Raw genomic sequence first — 20,684 nt, 5'->3', positions numbered from 1 at the left:
GCAGCCCTTCTAGTTCCTCCATCTCTCCCTGTTTACATGGGGAAATGTCAACAAAGAGCTCTATGGAAACTGCATGACCAGATATGACATTTTTTTCTAACTGATGCCTGTCAACCAAAGCTGTCCAGCTGAGGATTTTTTTAAACTCTCACTGACTGTTCAAGTTTAAAGAAGAGGGCATTTAAAAAGAACTTCAGATCATGACCTTATATAGACCTTATCCACCCTTCAAGGGTGTTCCTGTCTACTCCATCAATTTGCAACTCCTAGATAGCAGGTTAAGGCCCTTGCAACAGCCAAATTGTATTCTGTTTGAATGCAATACTGAGTTCAAATAGTCATGCTGAGTTCTAGTTTCCCTCCGGTGTGAATCACACCCTGTCCCCTTTTGCCTACCAACAAAAATTGGATCTGTTGGAAATGGGGGCAGGACTTTCACATCCAAGACCCGCCCACCATTTTTAAAGTCCAAGGAGTCTTCCTGCCTCCACAATAATCCAACCCCAAGTGTCCAGAATGCTAAAGGAATTTATTTTCCTATGATGGGTTGACAAGTTAATCAGATCTCTAGTTTTGAAGCAGCTATATAAAATTAAGGGAAGGCCCCCCACCATATGATTAACTCATGGGCCCTTTGTTCCATTGGGGAAGGATGCAGTCTGCACCCAAATCCTAATGACTCTTATTTTTCAAGTATGAACTCATGTTATGCCAGAATAAGAGTAAAAAACAGTTTCAAACACAAAAGGCAAATCATCAAAACACTCCATTGATGGTTATAATTATTACACTAGAGGGTTCTCCCAAAATAACCACAACTAGTCTTGAAAGTGTTTGTCAATTCAAACATATAATTTCTTTTAAACATGTGATACATGAATTAAGTTGCCAAAAGTGCGAATTTGTGCATTTCCCTTTAATTGGTCAAACGAATACCCTTAACGCACAATCTGTGTGTTAAGGTGCATTACCAGCTCTTGCTCTCAAGACTCAATTATGGGCTGATAGTCAATGTAGGAAAGACTCCATTAAACAAATGTGCTGCCTTAATGCATGATTGATGAATGCACTATTGGTAACACCAAGGAAATTAAAAATGTGAGTGAGCTTCAGCAGGGATTTGACACAATGGGGCAGAAATCTCTCTTTTAACAATAGGTTAGCATGTTTGGACAAACTTGCTCTGTTCGCTATGAAACAAGGTTGTCCAATAAAGAGTTAATTACTTTATAAAATAGCGGAAAGGAATTTGAACCCCAATGAGAATGAGTGGGATGTAATCCAAAAATTTGGAACATCATTCTGGAATCAGAATTGTGTCTAGGTCAAGTCTGAATTGATCTGGAGTAAAGGGGATAATTGCAGTCACAATTTATCCTTTGTCTTACATATTTCTTTTTATTTCACATTTTACAAAGCAGTACTAGTTTTTCAAAAAATTGAACAATATTTTATAGATCTGTATTATTAAATAAATGTAAAAATATCCTGATTCAAACTGAATTCTCAGCAGTTACCTGTTTACATTCATTTTGTCATATTTTAAAATCTACTAATATCACATCAAAAACAGTTTTTATGTGCCCTCACTCAATATTGACTATAAAATAATGACAGATAAATGAGTAAATAGATATTGCTTTGATCTACCACTGCATGGTACATAGATAAGGCCTTTTTCTGAGGTCCCAGCATCACAGATGCCAATCTTCACCCATATTTAATATAGTTCAATTTCAGTAATTTCTATAGTTTCTATAATCCTAGTTCTGAAGAAACCATATTTGGCTCCAAGCATTGACTGTTTCTCACTCCACAGATGCTACCAGACCTGCTGAGTATTTCCATCATTTTCTGCTTTAATTCCAATCTTCAGCCAATTTGATTCACTTCACGTGATATCAAGAAATGGCTGAAGACACTGGTTACTACAAAAGCTATGGGCCCTAACAATATAGAAACACAGAAACATAGAAACTAGGAGCAGGAGTAGGCCATTCGGCCCTTCGAGCCTGCTCCGCCATTCATTATGATCATGGCTGATCATCCAACTCAATAGCCTGCTCCTGCTTTCTCCCCATATCCTTTGATTCCTTTCGCCCCAAGAGCTATATCTAACTCTTTCTTGAAAATATACAATGTTTTGGTCTCAACTACTTTCTGTGGTAACGAATTCCACAGGCTCACCACTCTCTGGATGAAGAAATTTTTCCTCATCTCAGTCCTAAATGGTCTACCCCAAATCCTCAGACTGTGACCCCTGGTTCTGGTTACTATCTCAGCAATAGTACTGAAGACTTGAGCTCCAGAAACAGCCGCACCCCTAGCCAAACTGTTTCAGTACAGCTACAACACTGGCGTCTACCTGACAATATGGAAAATTGCCCAGGTATACCCTATCCACAAAAGTAGGGCAAATAAATCCAGCCAATTTCTGCCCCAACCTCCTCTCAATTATCAGCAAAGGTGTTGCTGACAGTGCTATCAAGCAGTCTTTACACAGAAATAGCCTGTCACTGATGCTCAGTTTTGGTTCTGTCAGGGTCACTAGGCTCCTGGCCTCATGACAGCCTTCGTACAAATATGGGCTAAAGAGCTAAACGCAAGAAGTGAGGTGAGAGTGACTGCCCTCAAGGGGCCCTAGCAAAACTGAAGTCAATGGGAACCAGGGGGAAAACTCTCCACTGATTGGGGTTGTACCTAGCACAAAGGAGCATGATTGTTGTTGTTGGTGGCCAATTATTTCAGTCCCAGGATATCGCTACATGAGTTCATCAGGATAGTGTCCTCAGCCCAACACCTGCAGCTGCTTCATCAATAACCTTCCCTCTATCATAAGATCAGATGTGGGGTGTTTGCTAATTGCACAATGTTTAGTACCATTTGCAGTTCCTCAGATACTGAAGCAGTCCCTGTCCATCTACAGAAAGACGTGGGCCAGAATTTTCGGCTCGGCGAGCGGGGGCGGGGCATGCATTCCGATGTCACCGCGCGTCATTCAGATTTTTATTTTGGCAGGAATGCCGCCTTAAGGCCATTTAAATATCAATGAAAACAATAAACTGAGCTGCCCTTCCGATCTTAAGGTTGGCGGGCAGGTGAAAAGCCCAGGTGGCCTTCGCATTTTTCATGAAACCTCATCCACGGGCGAGATGAGGTTTCATGAAAGTATTTAAAGTTTTATTAAAATTTTTAATAACATTCATAGACGTGACGCAACTCATGTGACACTTTCACATGAGGGGACATGTCTTAAATTATTAATTTTTCTTTATTAAAATTTTCAGAACTTAAACTAATCTTCCTGAGGCAGCTCTCTCCCCAACTCAGGCAACCTCCCCCCCACAATGCCCGTCTGCACAGGGAGCGCTCAGTGCTTCTGGGTGCACATCATGCTGGACGGGCCTTAATTGGCCGCCCACATAAAATGGCGTCACCCAGCCAATCACAGGCGGCAACCGGCTGCGCACCCACCTGCGCCGGGCCCCGCCAACCCCCCCCCACAATGGGGAGAAAATTCTCCCCCTGGATAACATTCAGGCTTGGGCTGATAAGCGGAACATAACATTCATGTCATACAAGTGCCAGACAATGATCAATTCCAACAAGAGAGAATCTAACCAAATCTCCTGACATTCAATGGCATTACCATCACCGAATTCCCTACTATTGACATCTTAGGGGTTACAATTGAGCAGAAACTTAACTGGACCAGTGACTTAAATACCGTGGCTACAAAAACTGGGAATTCTGAAGTGAGCAGCTTACCACCTGACTCCCCTGCTCACCATCAGTAAGGCATAATTCCGAACTGAACACTTTCCATTAGCCTGGATGAGTGCAGCTGCAACAGGGTTGAAGAAGTTCAACACCATCCAGGACAAAGCAGCCCTCTCGATCGGCATGCCATCCATCAATTTAAACATTCACCGCCTCCACTAGCAGTACACAGGAGCAGCAGAGTGTACCATATATAGGATGTACTTCAGCAACTCACCAAGGCTCCTTCCACTGCACCTTCCAAACCCGTGACACCTACCACCTGGAAGGACAAGGGCAGCAGACACATGGGAACACCATCACATGCTAGTTCCCCTCCAAGCCACTCACAATCCTGATTTAGAATTATATCGCCATTCCTTCACTGTTGTTGGGTCAAAATCCTGGAACTCCCTCCCTAACAGCACTGTGGGTATACCTGCACCACATGGACTGCAACAGGTCAAGAGAGCAGCTCACCATCACCTTCTCAAGGGCATTTAGGTATCAGCAATAATTGCCCACATCCCATGAATGAATAACTAAAAAAAACACTATAATTTACTATTAATATGAAAAGAGACAATCATCTTAGTCTTCTGATAGTAACTGGCCTTCCTCTGACATTAACCAGTGCATATCTGAGCCATCAAGATTAGATTCCATAATCTAGTCCCAGGCAAAGTTATTTTGAATTTAACTGATCTCAGTGAGGGTCAATGTGGAAAGGATCACTCTAGCTCCTCTCAATACCCCTTGGGTAAGGGAATGGAACATGGTTTCAACTCCTGATGGCTATCTATTCGCTATTGATACTATGCTGATGTGGAACTTGGAGGTGCAGATCAGGCTTGCTGCGATACCCATCCTTGTCAAATAGCTGACACCTTCTGTCAAGACCCACGCATGAATCATGGTCACTCCGTTGAATAAGCTTAAAAAAAAGTCACACTTTTGTACAAATTTTGGCACCAATAGGATTGGAAAACTGCATTTAAAAACGTGACATATACCTTTTACACTCCTAATGATATGTCTAAACTATTTCTTCCAGAACACATCCAGAATATCACTTTAGAAAAACAAATTTTTTTTTTTTATCAAAAACTAGGAACAAAGTTGAATATTTCTTCCAATTTCAACAGTCGAGACATTCTGGTTTGAAACCTTTCTGGTTTCAAAATGAGCCCAAACTTTAGTTCATTGGTACACCTTAAACCAATTTTCAGTCTATACTCAGAGAATTGCACACTTCCAGGCTCAGAGATATGAAAAAAGTTCTGAAGAAGAGTCATACGGACTCGAAATATTAACTCTGTTTCTCACTCCACAGATGCTGTCAGGCCTGCTGAGTTTTTCCAGCATTTTCTGTTTTTATTTCAGAGATATGAAAGATTGACTTTTGAAGCATGTTCTGAAATTCATAATCATTTATAATTTGAGGTAGTTTTATCGATTGTGCTCGGTATTCCTGATTGCCATTTAGAGACTGATCAGTAGCTGCTGTCAAGTGACAAGTAAATTGGGAACACAAGTCATCAATGCTTAACAAATCAGGCGTTTCGTCCCCACATGTACTGACTTCAGGATTGCCTCTTTCGGAGTTGTCGTTAAAGGAAAGTTTTACTGAACTCAGAGGAACATCTTCCCATTTCCAAAACTCTGCACTTGTGGTCTCTACTTGAATTTTCTGCAAAGTATCAAGACCATGTAGCAAATTCTTTAGCATTGGATCATTTTCATCAACGTTGCTGCTTCTCGTTTCTTCGGTATCTTTTAAACTTGAAAGCTGTTGGTACTGTAAATTATGGGGGACTGGGATTGCAGGACTATTCTGCTGAGAGGGGCTTTTACTGTCTCTATTTTCAATAGATGATTGTCTGTAGGGCAGAAGGCTCCCAATACCCCTATACATGCAGACATCTGTTTCTTTCATGAGGCTGTTATGCTCATAGCCTTTGATACTCAAACCGTTACTTTGGTAGAAAGTGCTTTCATCTGTGTCAGTCACACAGTTATGTGAGGTGTGCTGTACTTTGCTGGCAAGATCTGAGCTCTGACATTTCAACTGATAATCATTTGAGCGATCATCTTGTGTAAGGAATGAGATGTGGTCACCTTCTAGATTCTCACCCAGCTCATTGCAATGTAGGTTCACATGTAGATCCTCAGAAATAATGACCTGTTCAGATAAGAAAGACATTTCCTTAGTTTCAATGGTTATTTGTGTGAACATTCACTAGAAAAGGAATATATCTGTTTAGTTATAGCTCAACCCTATAAACAACTGTTCATCTGGATTAATGATCAAATGTTCATCGATACAGGGGATGCTAGGGGGCTGTGGTCATGGTGCATTACTCCTTCTTATCTTCTACTAAGGGGGAGGAATGAGAATTATGACAGTAAACTTGCAGAAAATATAAAAACGAACAGTAAGAACTTCAACAAGTGCATAAAAAGGAAGAGAGTAGCTAAAGTAAGTGCTGATTCCTTAGAAGAGACTGGGGAATTAATAATGGGAAACAAGGAAATAGCAGACACCTCGAACAAGTATATTTTATTCATCTTCATGGTAGAAGACAAAAAACATCCCAAGAATATTAGAAAATCAAGGGGAGAAAGGGAGGGAGGAACTAAAAATAATCTCTATCGCTAGAGAAAAAGTACTATGAAAACTAATGCAGCTAATGGCTGACAAGTCCCCTGGACCTGATGGCCTGCATCCCAGGGCCTTAAAAGAAGTGGCTACAGAGATAGTAGATGTCATGGCTGCAAACTTTCTAAATTCCCTAGATTCTGGAAAGGTCACAGTGGATTTGAAAACCACAAATGTAATCCCCCTATTCAAGAAAGGAAGGAGAAAGAAAGCAGGAACCTATAGCCCAGTTAGTCTATCGTCTGCCAATGGGAAAATACTGGAATCCATTATTAAGGAAGTAGTAACAGGATATTTAGAAAATCATCATAAAATCTGGCACAGTCAACATGATTTTATGAAAGGGAAATAGTGTTTGACAAATGTATTAGAGTTCTTTCAGAGGAGAGTGCGAGAGGAGGACCCTGGGACAGGCAGTCAGCAGCACCTAGAGGAGAATGCGAGAGGAGGACCTTTTTCTACCTGTCAGAGCCAAAGTGTGACAACAAAGGAAAACAGGTAGGTGATTGGTGGTATCTCTTCTGGGTCTCTTTTGATTGACTAAGTAGTTTAAATCAGGAGGTGTTATTACAGCTGAAGAGTACAGTTAAGAAATTCACTTCTAAAATATTTAACATCCAAATTACTTGATAAAGTAGAATAGAGATAGCTGGACAGGTTATGTGTTGCAGCTGTAGTATGTGGGGAACCGGTGCAATCCACGGTGACTATAAATATATATAATATGGCTATAAATTGAGAGATGATGTGCAACGAGACCTGGGTGTCCTCGTACACCAGTTGCTGAAGGTAAGCATGCAGGTGCAGCAGCCGGTAAAGAAGGCAAATGGTATGTTGGCCTTCATAGCGAGAGGATTCGAGTACAGGAGCAGGGATGTCTTGCTGAAATTATACAGGGCCTTGGTGACACCACACCTGGAATATTGTGCGCAGTTTTGGTCTCCTTATCTGAGGAGGGATGTTCTTGCTATAGAGGGAGTGCAGCGAAGGTTTACCAGACTGATTCCTGGGATGGCGGGACTGACATATGAGGAGAGATTGAGTCGGTTAGGATTATATTCGCTAGAATTCAGAAGAATGAGGGGGCATCTCATAGAAACCTATAAAATTCTAACAGGACTAGACAGGGCAGATGCAGGAAGGATGTTCCCGATGGTGGGGGAGTCTAGAACCAGGGGTCACAGTCTGAGGATATGGGGTAGACCATTAGGATTGAGATGAGGAGAACTTTCTTCACCCGGAGAGTGGTGAGCCTGTGGAATTCGCTGCCACAGAAAGTAGTTGAGGCCAAAACATTGTATGTTTTCAAGAAGTTAGATATAGATCTTGGGGCGAAAGGGATCAAAGGATATGGGGAGAAAGTGAGAGCAGGCTATTGAGTTGGATGATCAGCCATGATCATAATGAATGGTGGAGCAGGCTCGAAGGACCAAATGGGCCACTCCTGCTCTTATTTTCTATGACCACATCTGCAGCAAGTGCTGCTCGAGGAACTTCGGCTCAGAATTGATGAGCTGGAGTCCGAGCTGCGGAAACTGTGAGACATCAGGGAGAGGGAGAGGTGCCTGGACACTGTGCTTCAGGAGACAGTCCCACCCCTTAGATTAATTACATCAAATTTGGACCGTGGTCAGGAACAAGAGGGTGTGACTGTGAGTGAGGCAGGTATGGAGATCCAAAATGTAGCTTTGGAGGAGCCTCAGCCAGCGCCCTTGTCCAATAGGTACAAGATTCTTGCTCCCCAGGGCACAGACTGCAGGGAGGATGAGTGAACTGACCACAGCACCATGGTACAGAGCGCCATTCAAGTGGGGGGAAAAAAAGAGAAACGTGGTAGTAACAAAGGATAGCATAGTTAGAGGAATAGATTCTGTTCTCTGCAGCAAAGATAGAGAGTCCCGAAGGCTGTGTTGCCTACCTAATGCCAAGGTTAAGGACACCTCTTCCAGGCTGGAGAGGAGCTTGGAGTGGGAGGGGGAGGATCCAGTTGTCCACGTAGGTACCAATGACATAGGTAGGACTAGGAAAGAGGTTGTGCCGAGGGACTACGAGCAGTTTGGGGCTAAATTAAAAAGCAGAACTACAAAAGGTAATAATCTCCGGATTACTACCTGAGCCACATGCAAATTGGCGTAAGGTAAATAAGATTAGAGAGGTAAATGCGTGGCTGAAAGATTGGTGTGGGAGAAATGGGTTCCAATTCATGGGGCACTGGCACCAGTACTGGCGAAGGAGGGAGCTGTTCCATTGGGGCAGGCTTCATTTGAACCATGCTGGGACCAGTGTCCTGGCGAATCGTATAACTAAGATCGTAGATAGGACTTTAAACTAATTAGTGAGGGGGGAGGGTTCAAGTGAAGGGAAGTTTTTAAAAAATCAAAAAGAAACAAGAGAGTAGGGATGCAGGGTAGTGAAGAGGTGAACGATAATCAAAGTGTGACAGGAAGGGGCAGAAAATATAAGCAGAAGAGTGCAGCAGAAATCAGAACCAGAATGAGCAATAATGGTTAAAAAGTCAAATCTTAAGGCTCTTTATCTGAATGCACGCAGCATTTGTAACAAGATAGATGAGTTGACAGCACAAATAGAAATAAATGAATATGACTTGATAGCTATTACAGAGACGTGGTTGCAGAAACAGGAAACTCAATATCCAAGGGTATTTGATGTTCCAGAGAAATAGGCAAAAAGGAAACAGAGGTGGGCTAGCTCTGTTAATAAAGGAAGGTATCAATGCAGTGGTGAGTAGTGATATAGGTGCAATAGATCATGATGTGGAATCAGTTTGGATGGAAATAAGGAATAGCAAGGGGAAGAAGTGATGGGTGGGAGTCATCTATAGGCCCCTAAAGAGTTGCCTCAATGTAGACATATGAGGAGAGATTGAGTCGTTTAGGATTGTATTCGCAGGAGTTCAGAAGAATGAGGGGGGATCTCATAGAAACCTATAAAATTCTAACAGGACTAGACAGGGTAGATACAGGACGGATGTTCCCAATGGTGGGGGAGTCCAGAACCAGGGGTCACAGTCTGAGGATACAGGGTAGACCATTTAGGACTGAGATGAGGAGAAATTTCTTCACCCAGAGAGTGGTGAGCCTGTGGAATTTGCTACCACAGGAAGTAGGTGAGACCAAAACATTGTATGTTTTCAAGAAGGAGTTAGATATAGCTCTTGGGGCGAAAGGGATCAAAGGATATGGGGAGAAAGTGGGAGCAGGCTATTGAGTTGGATGATCAGCCATGATCATAATGAATGGTGGAGCAGGCTCGAAGGGCCGAATAGCCTACTGCTCCTATTTTCTATGTTTCTATGTTGGACAAAGTATAAATCGGCAAATAATGGAGGCATGTAAGAAGGGCGCAACAATTGTCATGGGTGATTTTAATCTGCGTATTGACTGGACAAATCAGATTGGCAGGGTTAATATGGAAGACAAATTTTGTAGAGTACATCAGGGATTGTTTCTTAGAGCAATACGTTGCAGAACCTACCTGGGAACAGGCTATTTTAGATCTAATAATGTGTAATGAGGTGGAATTAATAAGAGATATCATAGTTAAGGATACTCTAGGGAGTAGCGATCATCACAACATGGTAGAATTTCAAATTCAGTTTGGGGGCGAGCAACTCGGGTCTCAAACCAGTGTCCTCAACTTAAATAAGGACAATTACAAAGGTATAAAGAAACAGTTGTCTAAAGTGGGCTGGGAAAATAGACTAAGAGGAAGGTCAGGGGTTTAAGCAGATATTTCATAACACTCAGCAAAAATTTATCCCTGTCAAAAAGAAGGATTCAATGAGAAGGATGAACCACCCACGGTTAACAAAGGTGGTCAAGGAGAGTATCCAATCAAAAACTAAGGCATACAAAGTGGTGAAAACTAGTGGTAGGCCAGAGGATTAGGAACTTTTTTGGAACCAGCAGCGGATGACTAAAAAGCTAATAAAGAGGGAGGAAATTGATTATGAAAGTAAATTGGCTAGAAATATAAAAACAAACAGCAAGAGCTTCTACTGGTATATAAAAAGAAAGAGATTGGCTAAAGTGAGCATTGGACCCTTGGAGGATGCGACTGGAGAATTGATAACAGGGAACATGGAAATGGCAGATAATTTAAACCAATATTTTGCATCAGCCTTTATGGTGGAGGACACTATAAACATCCTAATGATATCAGATAAGCAAGGAGCTAATGGGAGGAAAGACCGTCTAACAGTCTCTATCACATGGGACAAAGTATTTGACAAACTAATGGGACTAAAAGCAGACAGGTCACCAGGACCTGATGGCCTGCATCCAAGGGTTTTAAAGGAAGTTGCTGCAGAGCTAGTGGAGGCATTGGTTGATATATCCGAGAACTCACCAGATTCCGGGAGGGTCCAAGCGGATTGGAAAATTGCTAATGTGACACCTCTATTCAAGAAGGGAGGGACACAAAAAGCAGGAAACTATAGGCCAAACAGCCTAACATCTGTAGTTGGTAAAATGCTAGAGTCCATTAATAAGGAAAAAATAGCAGGACATTTAGAAAAGCTTAACGTAATCAAACGGAGTCCACATGGTTTTGTGAAAGAGAAATCATGTTTGACAAATTTGCTAGAGTTCTTTGAAGTTATAACAAGCAGAGTTGATAAAGGGGAACCAGTAGATGTAGTGTATTTGGATTTCCAGGAGGCATTCGATAAGGTGCCACATAAAAAGTTATTGCACAAGATAGGAGCTCACAGTATTGGGGATAATGTATTAGCATGGATTGAGGATTGGTTAACACACAGGAGACAGAGAATTGGGATTAATGGGTCGGCATTAATGGGACTTTTTCAGGTTGGAAAGACATAACTAGGAGTGCCACAAGGATCAGTCCTAGGGCCTCAATTATTTACTATCCAAATGAATGACTTGGAGAAAGGAGCAGAGTGTAATGGATCCAAATCTGCTGATGATACAAAAATAGGTGGGAGGGCATATTGTGATGAGGACATAAGGAATCTGCAAGGGGTTATAGATAGATTGAGTGAGTGGGCAAAAACTTGGCAGATGGAGGAAAGTGTGAGGTCATGCACTTTGGTAGGAAGAATCAAAAGACAGACTATTATTTAAATGGAGAGTCTCCAAAAAAGTGCAACACATAGGGATCTGGGTGTTCTTGCGCATGAAACACAAAGGGCAGGATTTTGCTCTTGGCGGGGGTGCTCGGCAGGGGCGGGGGAGGTCGTGCAGCCGACTGCCGCCCACGATCGGCTCCGCACCGCTAGGCATCAACCTAGGCACTGGAAATGACAATGGCAAATCCAGCCCTGTCGATCCTTCAAAGTCCTCCTTACTTACATCTGGGGTATTGTGCCAAAATTGGGAGAGCTGTCTCACAGACTATTCAAGCAACAGCCTGACATATTCACGCTCACAGAATCAGACCTTACAGATCATGTCCTAGACACCACCATCACCATCCCTGGGTATGTCCTGTCCCACCGGCAGGACAGACCCAGCAGAGGTGACATGGCATGGGCTATTAGCAGCAGCACAACTCAAACTCATACTCAAACACAACCTGTAACCTCATGGCCCGGCATATCCCCCAATCTACCATTACCACCAAACCAGGGGATTAATCCTCATTCAAAGAAGCGTTCAGGAGCCTATGCCAGGAGGATCACCAGGCATACCTAAAAATGTGGTGTGGACCTGGTGAAGCTACAACACAGGACTACTTGCGTGCCAAACAGCATAAACAGCAAGTGATATGCAGAGCTAAGTGATCCCACAACCAACAGATCAGATCTAAGCTCTGCAGTCCTGCCACATCCAGTCATAAATGGTGGTGGACAATTAAACAACTCACTGGAGGATGAGGCTCCACAAATATCCCCATCCTCAATGATGGGGGAGCCCAGCACATCAGTACAAAAGATAAGGCTGAAGAACTGGCTACAATCTTTAGCCATAAGTGCCGACTGGGTGATCCATCTCGGCCTCCTCCAGAGGTCCCCAGCATCATAGATGCCAGTCTTCAGTCAACTTGATTCATTCCAAGTGATATCAAGAAATGGCTGAAGGCACTGGATACTGCAAAGGCTATAGGCCCTGACACTATTCCTGCAATAGCACTGAAGAGTTGTACTCTAGAACTTGCCGGGCCCCTAGCTGAGCTGTTCCAATACAGCTACAACACAGGCATCTACTCAGCAATATGGAAAATTACCCAGGTATGTCCTGTACATAAAAAGCAAGACAAACCCAATCCAGCCATTACTGCTCAATCAGTCTACTCTCCATCATCAGTAAAGTGATGGAAGGGGTCACCAACAGTGCTATCAAATGGCACCTGATTAGCAATAACCTGCTCACTGACACTCAGTTTGGGTTCCACCAGCATCACTCAGCTTCTGACCTCATTACAGCTTTGGTTCAAACATGGACAAATGAGCTGAACTTTCAAGATGAGGTGAGAATGACTGCCCTTGACATCAAGGCAGCATTTAACCAAGTGTGGCATCAAGGAACCCCAGCAAAACTGGAGTCAATGGGAATCGGGGGGAAATACTCTGCTGGTTGGAGTGACACCTAGCACAAAGGGAGATGGTTGTGGTTGTTGGAGGTCAATCATCTCAGTTCCAGGATATCACTGTATGAGTTCCTCAGGGTAGTGTCCTAGGCTCAACCATCTTCAGCTGCTTCATCAATGACCTTCCTTCCATCATAAGGTCAGAAGTGGGAATGTTCACTGATGATTGCACAATGTTCAGCACTATTCGCGACTCCTCAGATACTGAAGCAGTCCATATCCAAATACAGCAAAACCTGGGCAATGTCCAGCCTGTCTGATTGGCTTCACATCCACAAACATCCACTCCCTGCCCCACCGATGAGCAGTGGCAGCAATGTGTAGCATCTACAAGATGCACAGCAAGAACTAACCAAGGCTCCTTAGGCAGCAGCTTCCAAACCCAAGAGCACCACCATGTAGAAGGACAAGGACAGCAGATACATGGGAACACCACCAGCTGGAAGTTCTCCTCCAAGCCACTCACTATCCTGACTTGGAAACATTTTGCCATTCCCTCACTGTCGCTGGGTCAAAATCCTGGAACACCCTCCCTAACAGCACTATGGGTATAACTACATCACAGGCACTGCTCCAGTTCAAGAAGGCAGCACAGCACAACCTTCTCAAGGGCAGTTGGGGATGGGCAATAAATGCTGGCCTAGCCAGCGACACCCACATACCATAAATGAATTTTTTAAAAATTTCAAGTAGTTACCACATAAAAGGTTACTGCACAGGATAAGAACTCATGATGTTGGGAGTAATGTATTAGTATGGATAGAGGATTGGCTAGCGAACAGGAAACAGACAGTCAGATGAATGGGTCATTTTCATGTTGGCAAATTGGAAATAGTGGGGTGCCACATGTATCAGTGCTGGGGCTGCAACTATTTACAATCTGTATCAATGGCTTGGATAAAGAGGCCAACTGTATTGTAGTCAAATTTGCAAATGCTGCATAAATAGGTGGGAAAGCAAGTGGTGCGGAGGGCACAAAGGGGAGAATTTAATGCCCTTTCCCAGGACAAGATTGGTGGCTGGGAGGTGGAGCGAGGCATTTAATCAAGCGGGTGGATGGCAGGTGGGGACCCTACCACTTTCAAGCTTCTGCCCCTATTAAGCCTGTGACTGAAAGGCCTTCCCACCCCGCGCACCGTCCTGCCGTCACTGGTACTCACCCAACATTAGGCAGGGGAAACCACCATGTGGAAAGCCCAAGACATAAACCTTGTCAGGGCTGGTTGCAAGCTTCCTGGGCGGTGGGGGTGGGTGGGGGGATGGAGGGCCCTGTTCAAAGGCATTTATTGCCTGATTGAGGGACCCAGCATTGGGAAGATGGGAACCCATTGAGAGCCACCCCCCCACGCACTTCCTGCCAACAGCCCCCACATACACCGCGACTCCAACCTGCAATCCCCTCCCGCCGTCAGTTGCTTGTTACCAAGGTCCCTGGACGATCCAGGGCTTTGGGTGGGTGCATTGCTGACAACAGCCACCACCTCCTGGTGGGACTACCAAGCAATGAAGGGAGGCCAGGCAGCAGAGTGTGATCACTCACCTCACCGTGCTATATCACTGACCCAGCCCATGATCGGCACTGCTGGAAATACCACCCCGCGCCAATGATCATCCAGCCTCCCCACCATAGTCGCTCCCTCCCGCAATCACTAACCCTCCTCGTAATCACTGATCCTCCTCCCAGTCAGACATCCTCCAAAAATCATCTATGACTCCCCGTAATCAGTGACCTCTCTAAGGTCATCAGCCACTATGTATTCACCTACCCGCCCCTGCTATCATTGACCTCCCCCCGCCACCCCACTCTGCCTCAATCACCGGCACTTCCAAACCCCCAATCACTCGCCATGATCACCCCTCCAACCATTCAAACTATGCTGTGCCATCACTCCCTCATCCCAACCTCACAATCTCTACCCCTAGTAGCAGGAAAGGGAGCTGCTCCTAGAGCTGCAGCCTTTTTGTGGTGTTCCCCATCCCACGGAGCCAGGCCTATCTATCAGCCAGGAAACCTGTTAAAAAACACAAATATCACAGACCAAAACTCTGCCCCCACCAACCTAGGCGTGGAAATCCTACCACTGTAAGTATTGGGCCCAATATATCCAATACTCTCAAACAAAAACAGGAAATACTGGAAAAACTCAGCAGGTCTGACAGCATCTGTGGAGAGAGAAACAGAGTTAATGTTTTTTCAGAAGGGTTTTCCAGCATTTTCTGTTTTTGTTTCAGATTTCCAGCATCCACAGTATTTTGCTTTTATCTCCAATACTCTCCTGGCCAGCTTCATATCCTTCATAAACTCCAGCTCATCCAAACTGTTGATGACTAGCTGACACCTCGGATTTAAAATGATCTTCCTTGTCTTTAAATCCCTTTCTACCTTCTTTATCTCTGGAACCATCTCCATCATAACACGTGTGCATCTCTCCCGTTATTTCCATTCCTCTGGCTCCAACCTCTTATGCATCCCCTCTCCTTGCACACACCATCAGCTGCCTAATCCTCATGATCTGAAATTCTCTCACTAAACATATGCTGCCCCTTCATCGTCACTGTGTTAACTTCCTGGAATGCCCCACCCATCAGTGTTATTTGGCTGGATTTTCATTTCCTCATGCCTCTGTGAAATGCCTTGTGACAAGCTGTTTGTTGTTTGTATCCATATCCATAATAAATCCACATGGAACCTGTTTTTCTTGTTGTGCAAGCTGGCCACATGTTATATTACTTTTCAATGACAGCAGAATAACAAAACTGTTAATCAAAACATGCACTTTGAATACATCTACTTCATTCTGCATCCAGCAAGACATTAACTCCTCCTCCTCCTTATACCGTGCCCTAAGGGCATTGGCACCTGTGAACGTCCATAGGATTGGTCCATGATTATGCTTGGCAGTGGTTTGCCATTGCCTTCTGCAGTATGGCTGACCAGGAAACTCTCCTGCTCTTACCACCTGCCATCAGATGTATTGGAAAGATTTACAGGCTGATAAGCAAAGTGTTTGGCCATGTTTCAAACACACCTTCCGTAGCCATCAAGCCCTGAAATGGCACTTGAAACCAGAGCTGCTGGCTGAGAGGTGGGGATACTACCACTGCGCCATAAGAACTCCCACATGTCAACTAACCATCTCATTGTTGTTTATGGGATCTTGCAGCAGGCAAAACAGTTTCCATGGTTGCCTGCCAAGCATTCATATCAATCAGAAGTGAACTCAGTGCAGGTGAAACGTTTTGGGGAGTCTTTTCTTCCTTAGAGCGGAATCGTCCCAGGTTTGCACTAAGTGCAGTAGCGAGTGGTGGGTTTTTACGACGTATCGTCCCAAACCTGCCGCATTACTTATGCATTCCCGGGAAACACGCCATTTCCATGGCGTGCGGGCTCTCATTTGCCCATCACGCCATCACCTCGCCGCATCAGAACACTGGGCGCCATATTTAAAGTCCAGCCGTGCACACGCACCTCAGTGCTCCCAGCCCACAACTGTTGCTGGGAGGATGTCCACGAAAGGCAAAAAGACTGCAACCCCCAGGTTTAGTGATGCGTCACTGGAACACCTTTTGGTTGATGTGGAGGCCCGTCACGATGTCCTCTACCCCCGCTGTGGCCGTAAGATAGGCAGCGGCATGACCAACTAGGCTTGGGAGGTGGTGGCAGCAGTGGTCAGCGCCAACGCCATTCAAAAGAGGACAACCATCCAGTGCCGCAAGAGGATGAATGATCTATTCCCTTCCACCAGGGGAAGTTACTCTTCTCACACTCTCAACTGACATGCTCACAAACCCATCACACATCTACACGACCTTCACTCACTGCCACCGCCATTCACTCTCTCACACACACCTTCATTGTCGTCATCCGGTCCATGGGACCACGCACCACCCACACAGGCCAGGCATACTTATCATCTGGCCTGACAGGCATCCTGCTTACACTCTACCCATCTCTATTCATGCAGGTTGAGCTGGTACACAACAACAGGGAGAGGTTGCAGACCAGTGGAGGAACGCCTGAAATCAAGGTCCTCACGGACTTTGAAAACAGAACCATCCAGCTGGCCGGCAAGGATCTGGACTGTTCCTGTTCTGACGGTGAGGTCAGCGCTGCTTTACCAAGTGAGGGTCCAGCAGTGCAACATCCATCAGACAACCATGCTGTGAGTGATGTGTCCTCTTTCACAGGCAACTGCCATGCACTAATCATCTCCACTTGCTTCTGCAGGCACATCTGGGAAACAGCCGACGGAATCCACGACCCAAGGCCTCCAATCAAGCCCTGAAGAGGAATCTGGAGGCACCCTCCACAGAGGTCACCTGTGGAGCCCTTAAAGAGCCACTGGCGTAGAAATTGAGTGCCGCGGTCACTTTCACTGCCACTGGCAGTGGATGCCCTCCATGTCCACGTGGTGCCAAATCCTGCAGCAGGTGGCAGATGTGACCAACCAGTTCCCTAATCATGTGCAGTCTTTGGTGACACTGGTTCTCGGTCATCTTTTCACCACTGAAAGGCAGTGTTTATAGGCCCTGGGTGTCGCTAAGCGCCAACCAGCGACCGCTCACTGTGGCTCTTCGGTGGCATATGCGGCAGCCCCAGTCACCCCTTCTTCCTGAGGGTGCTGCTCTTCCCTCTGCACAGCCAGGCACCTCAGTCGCTCTCTTCTCCATCGCCTTCGCTCTCTGTAAGCTACAAGGCATACAGCTAGTTCACCAGGCTCCATGATCCTGATGTACTCCTCCTGCAGGGTGAAAGAGAAAGACATATGGGTTAGTGTGGGTGTACTAAGAACCTGTCCTGGTTAAATGTGAAGGCCCCTTAACGCTTTGCTGAGAGTGCTGGCCACCGCTTGGATAACCAGAGATTAGTGCGCTGCATGGCTGCCCAAAACCCCACCCACCTCCGCCCCACTCCACCTGACCGATTGGCGGCAGCTTTGCCCATTGGACTGCATGCTGTGCTCCCAGCTTAGATGCAGGCATTCGCCTAATCCACACTGCATGGCTGGTCTGTTAGCCTGACTTATTGAGGAGACTGGTCCAAACTGGGATGCTGACATTTCAAGAGGCTGTGAGTTGAGTGCCTCCAGCAGTGACCGAGCCATGGCCAGCTTTAACAAGGAGATTGTACAACATGCACGGTCAGCCAACTGTTCTGCAGTCCACGAAAATGCTCACTACTTTGCAGTCTGTGCTCGAGGAGTGAAAAGCTCTGGGGCACTTGGTGGCACTTAGATGCCTCTGCGTTGCTTGAGTGGGCAGATAAGCTAAAAGCCTGACTCCAATCATATCAATGTGGCTGCGCCTGAACTGTCTCAATTGCAAAGGAATGGGCACTTTATATCAGGTGTCCCTACTGCATTGCCGCTTCCCTCACCCCCCCTCCGCCCCACTCCCCTGAACGCTTGTGTGCTACATTCAACCGCAGGGCAGCCCTAGCCCCCTCCCCCAAGTCACCTCAATTGTAGAGCTGCCCTGGCCGTCCCAATGAGCCTCAAAACTTGAAGCCCAACAGGCAACCCTGGTGAGTGCTGCATAACATTACTATGTACTCACCTCTGAGTTCCCCCCAAAGTGCAGCCCGCCAAGTGCACGCCTTTTCTGTGCTGTTGTGAAACACGTTGGCGTGCTTTCCTGCCGACGTGGGCGGACAATCTAGCGAGGCGGGACAATTCCAGCGGGCAGGCCTAATAATGATATTCGGATGTATTACAATGAGCTTCCCGATGTCCAATGGTGGGAAACATGGCCTGCCACCAGCAGGCTAAGCGGACAGTCGCAAACTGGTTTCACGCTGTCGTGAAACCAATCGCGCCATATTGTCCACTCACACCACCGAACACAGCCTGACGCTGGCAGGCATGGAAAATCCCTGCCTTAGTATTTGATCACCGATTTCTCTGCTGAGCCTTCTGACGAAGAATCCCATTCAAAACACTCCTGCATGTCTTTTTCAGATGATGACCATAATCCCTTTCCAGTTTATTTCTTATCACCTTAATTCCTGTTCATTACTAGATATTCATTCAGTGCCTTTTTAGAGCAGAAAGCAACATCATTTTAGCTGTTTTAATGGAAAAGTCTGACCTACCCATTTTTGACTCTCATTTTCATTTATTAAAGCAATTCAGGCTAATATTCTGTGTCTGTGGTGCTGGTTTCGAACACAGCCTGTCAACAGCAGGTAGCTTTTTCCAATTATTACAAAAACACAACAGTCCAGGCTCATGGAATTATCCCTATCCCTAATAAATTACAAGATTTTCTTCTCTGTTCCTTATATCATGAGGATTCTTTATTTTAAGTCAACAGCAGCTATTATACTCAATAATATTGCAATGACCTGGGTTGTGTTTGTAAAGAGTTTGTAACTTTTATCTTTCACAGAGAAAATCTGTAATTCAAATATGTTTTTCATATTCTAAAAGTTCATCAAAATTAATTTTTTTCCACTAATTCTCCCCTCCTTAAGGTGTTCACTTTTTGCATGGGTGTTGTTCCATATTCGACTGTGGGAGCCCTATTCCAACACCCAATACACATGGGGCTGGAATTCTATGCTCCCGCACCAGTGTTTTTGAAGTTGGGGTGGAGGCTCATAAAATGCAGTGTGTGGTCTGTCTATCACCTTCCCACCCGTCGCCGATCTGTCTCCCATTTTATGAGGGTCGGTTGAGGCGTCGGGTGACCTGTCCACCCTCGAGCCTACTGAGGGTCTTAAGTTACCAATTAATGGCTACTTAAGTGCCTCATCCCGCAGCTCTTTTACACACAGCAGGGGAAGGCCCACAACAGCCGGTTAACCTGGCAGCTTTTACTGCGAAGGCTGGTGTTGGGCGAGGGGGATAGTACTTCAACTGGGGGGTCTCTGTAGCTATCAGAGACATTCCCCCCTTCAAGGTAATATTCCCCCTTTAATCCTCCCCCTGCCTCTCAAACCCAGCTCCCCCACCTTCCCACTCACTGGGGCCTGCCTCCATAACTTCCTCTTCGCCAGGGACTGCTTATGGTCCCAGCAGTTTCCACTCCCTTGAACCTGACACTGCTGAGACTACAGAGCTGCCAGCCCATCAGGCTGGCCGGCAGCTGTCTAAGGCAGGACTACCTCCCCAGATGGGGGCGGAAGTCTTACCTTGAGCCAATTAATTCCTTGCCACGAGCAAAGTGGCTGCCGGGCAGCTGGCTTTATTATGGGTGGGCTCCCAATCGACTTTCAGCCAGGAGGGCTGTGAACAAGGTGTCCGAGAAATCCAACCCACATTTGCAGCAGAGACTGCTGAATAGCAATTGAGGTTATTGTACCACTGCCTCAGCTGTATCAACTAATTCAACACAGACCAGTGATCGAACTTGGGACCCTCCTCATTTTCAAGGCTCAATTACCTCACTGGATAAACTTAACTGACTGAACAGAAGAGATGAGTTCCCCAAAATTCATCCAATTTTACGAGATAGTACAACAGCTCCAAATGACCAAATATAGACAGCTAGAGCACAAAGTGATTTACATACCAAGGATTTGGGAAGTTGTGACTGTGTCAAAAGCAGGTGAGCAAATTCTTTCAGGATCCAAATCACAACAATACAGATAATTGTCCCTCCAATGAAAACTAGCACTGCAATCAAAGGTGCAATCCACATCATGTCTGTGAAGGAAGAGAAAACACAGGCAACAAATTTATGACCTCTATTCAGG

The 20,684-nt window shown here is 45.3% G+C and overlaps 1 protein-coding gene across 1 annotated transcript; it reads right to left on the bottom strand.

Moving 5' to 3' along the window:
• Positions 1-1,948: 1,948 nt before the first annotated feature.
• LOC144683814 (uncharacterized) lies at positions 1,949-20,631 on the bottom strand. Its single transcript, XM_078547269.1, has 2 exons — positions 20,501-20,631; positions 1,949-5,941 (listed from the first exon to the last, which is right to left on the bottom strand). Exons 1-2 carry the CDS (start codon positions 20,627-20,629, stop codon positions 5,099-5,101), a joined length of 972 nt encoding a protein of 323 aa, XP_078403395.1. The 5' UTR covers positions 20,630-20,631; the 3' UTR covers positions 1,949-5,098.
• Positions 20,632-20,684: the final 53 nt, after the last annotated feature.

Source organism: Cetorhinus maximus, chromosome 8 (genome assembly GCF_964194155.1).
Source record: "Cetorhinus maximus chromosome 8, sCetMax3.hap1.1, whole genome shotgun sequence".
Lineage (NCBI taxonomy): Eukaryota > Metazoa > Chordata > Chondrichthyes > Lamniformes > Cetorhinidae > Cetorhinus > Cetorhinus maximus.
Note: the sequence above shows the minus strand (reverse complement) of the source record. Positions and strands in the feature narration are given on the sequence as shown.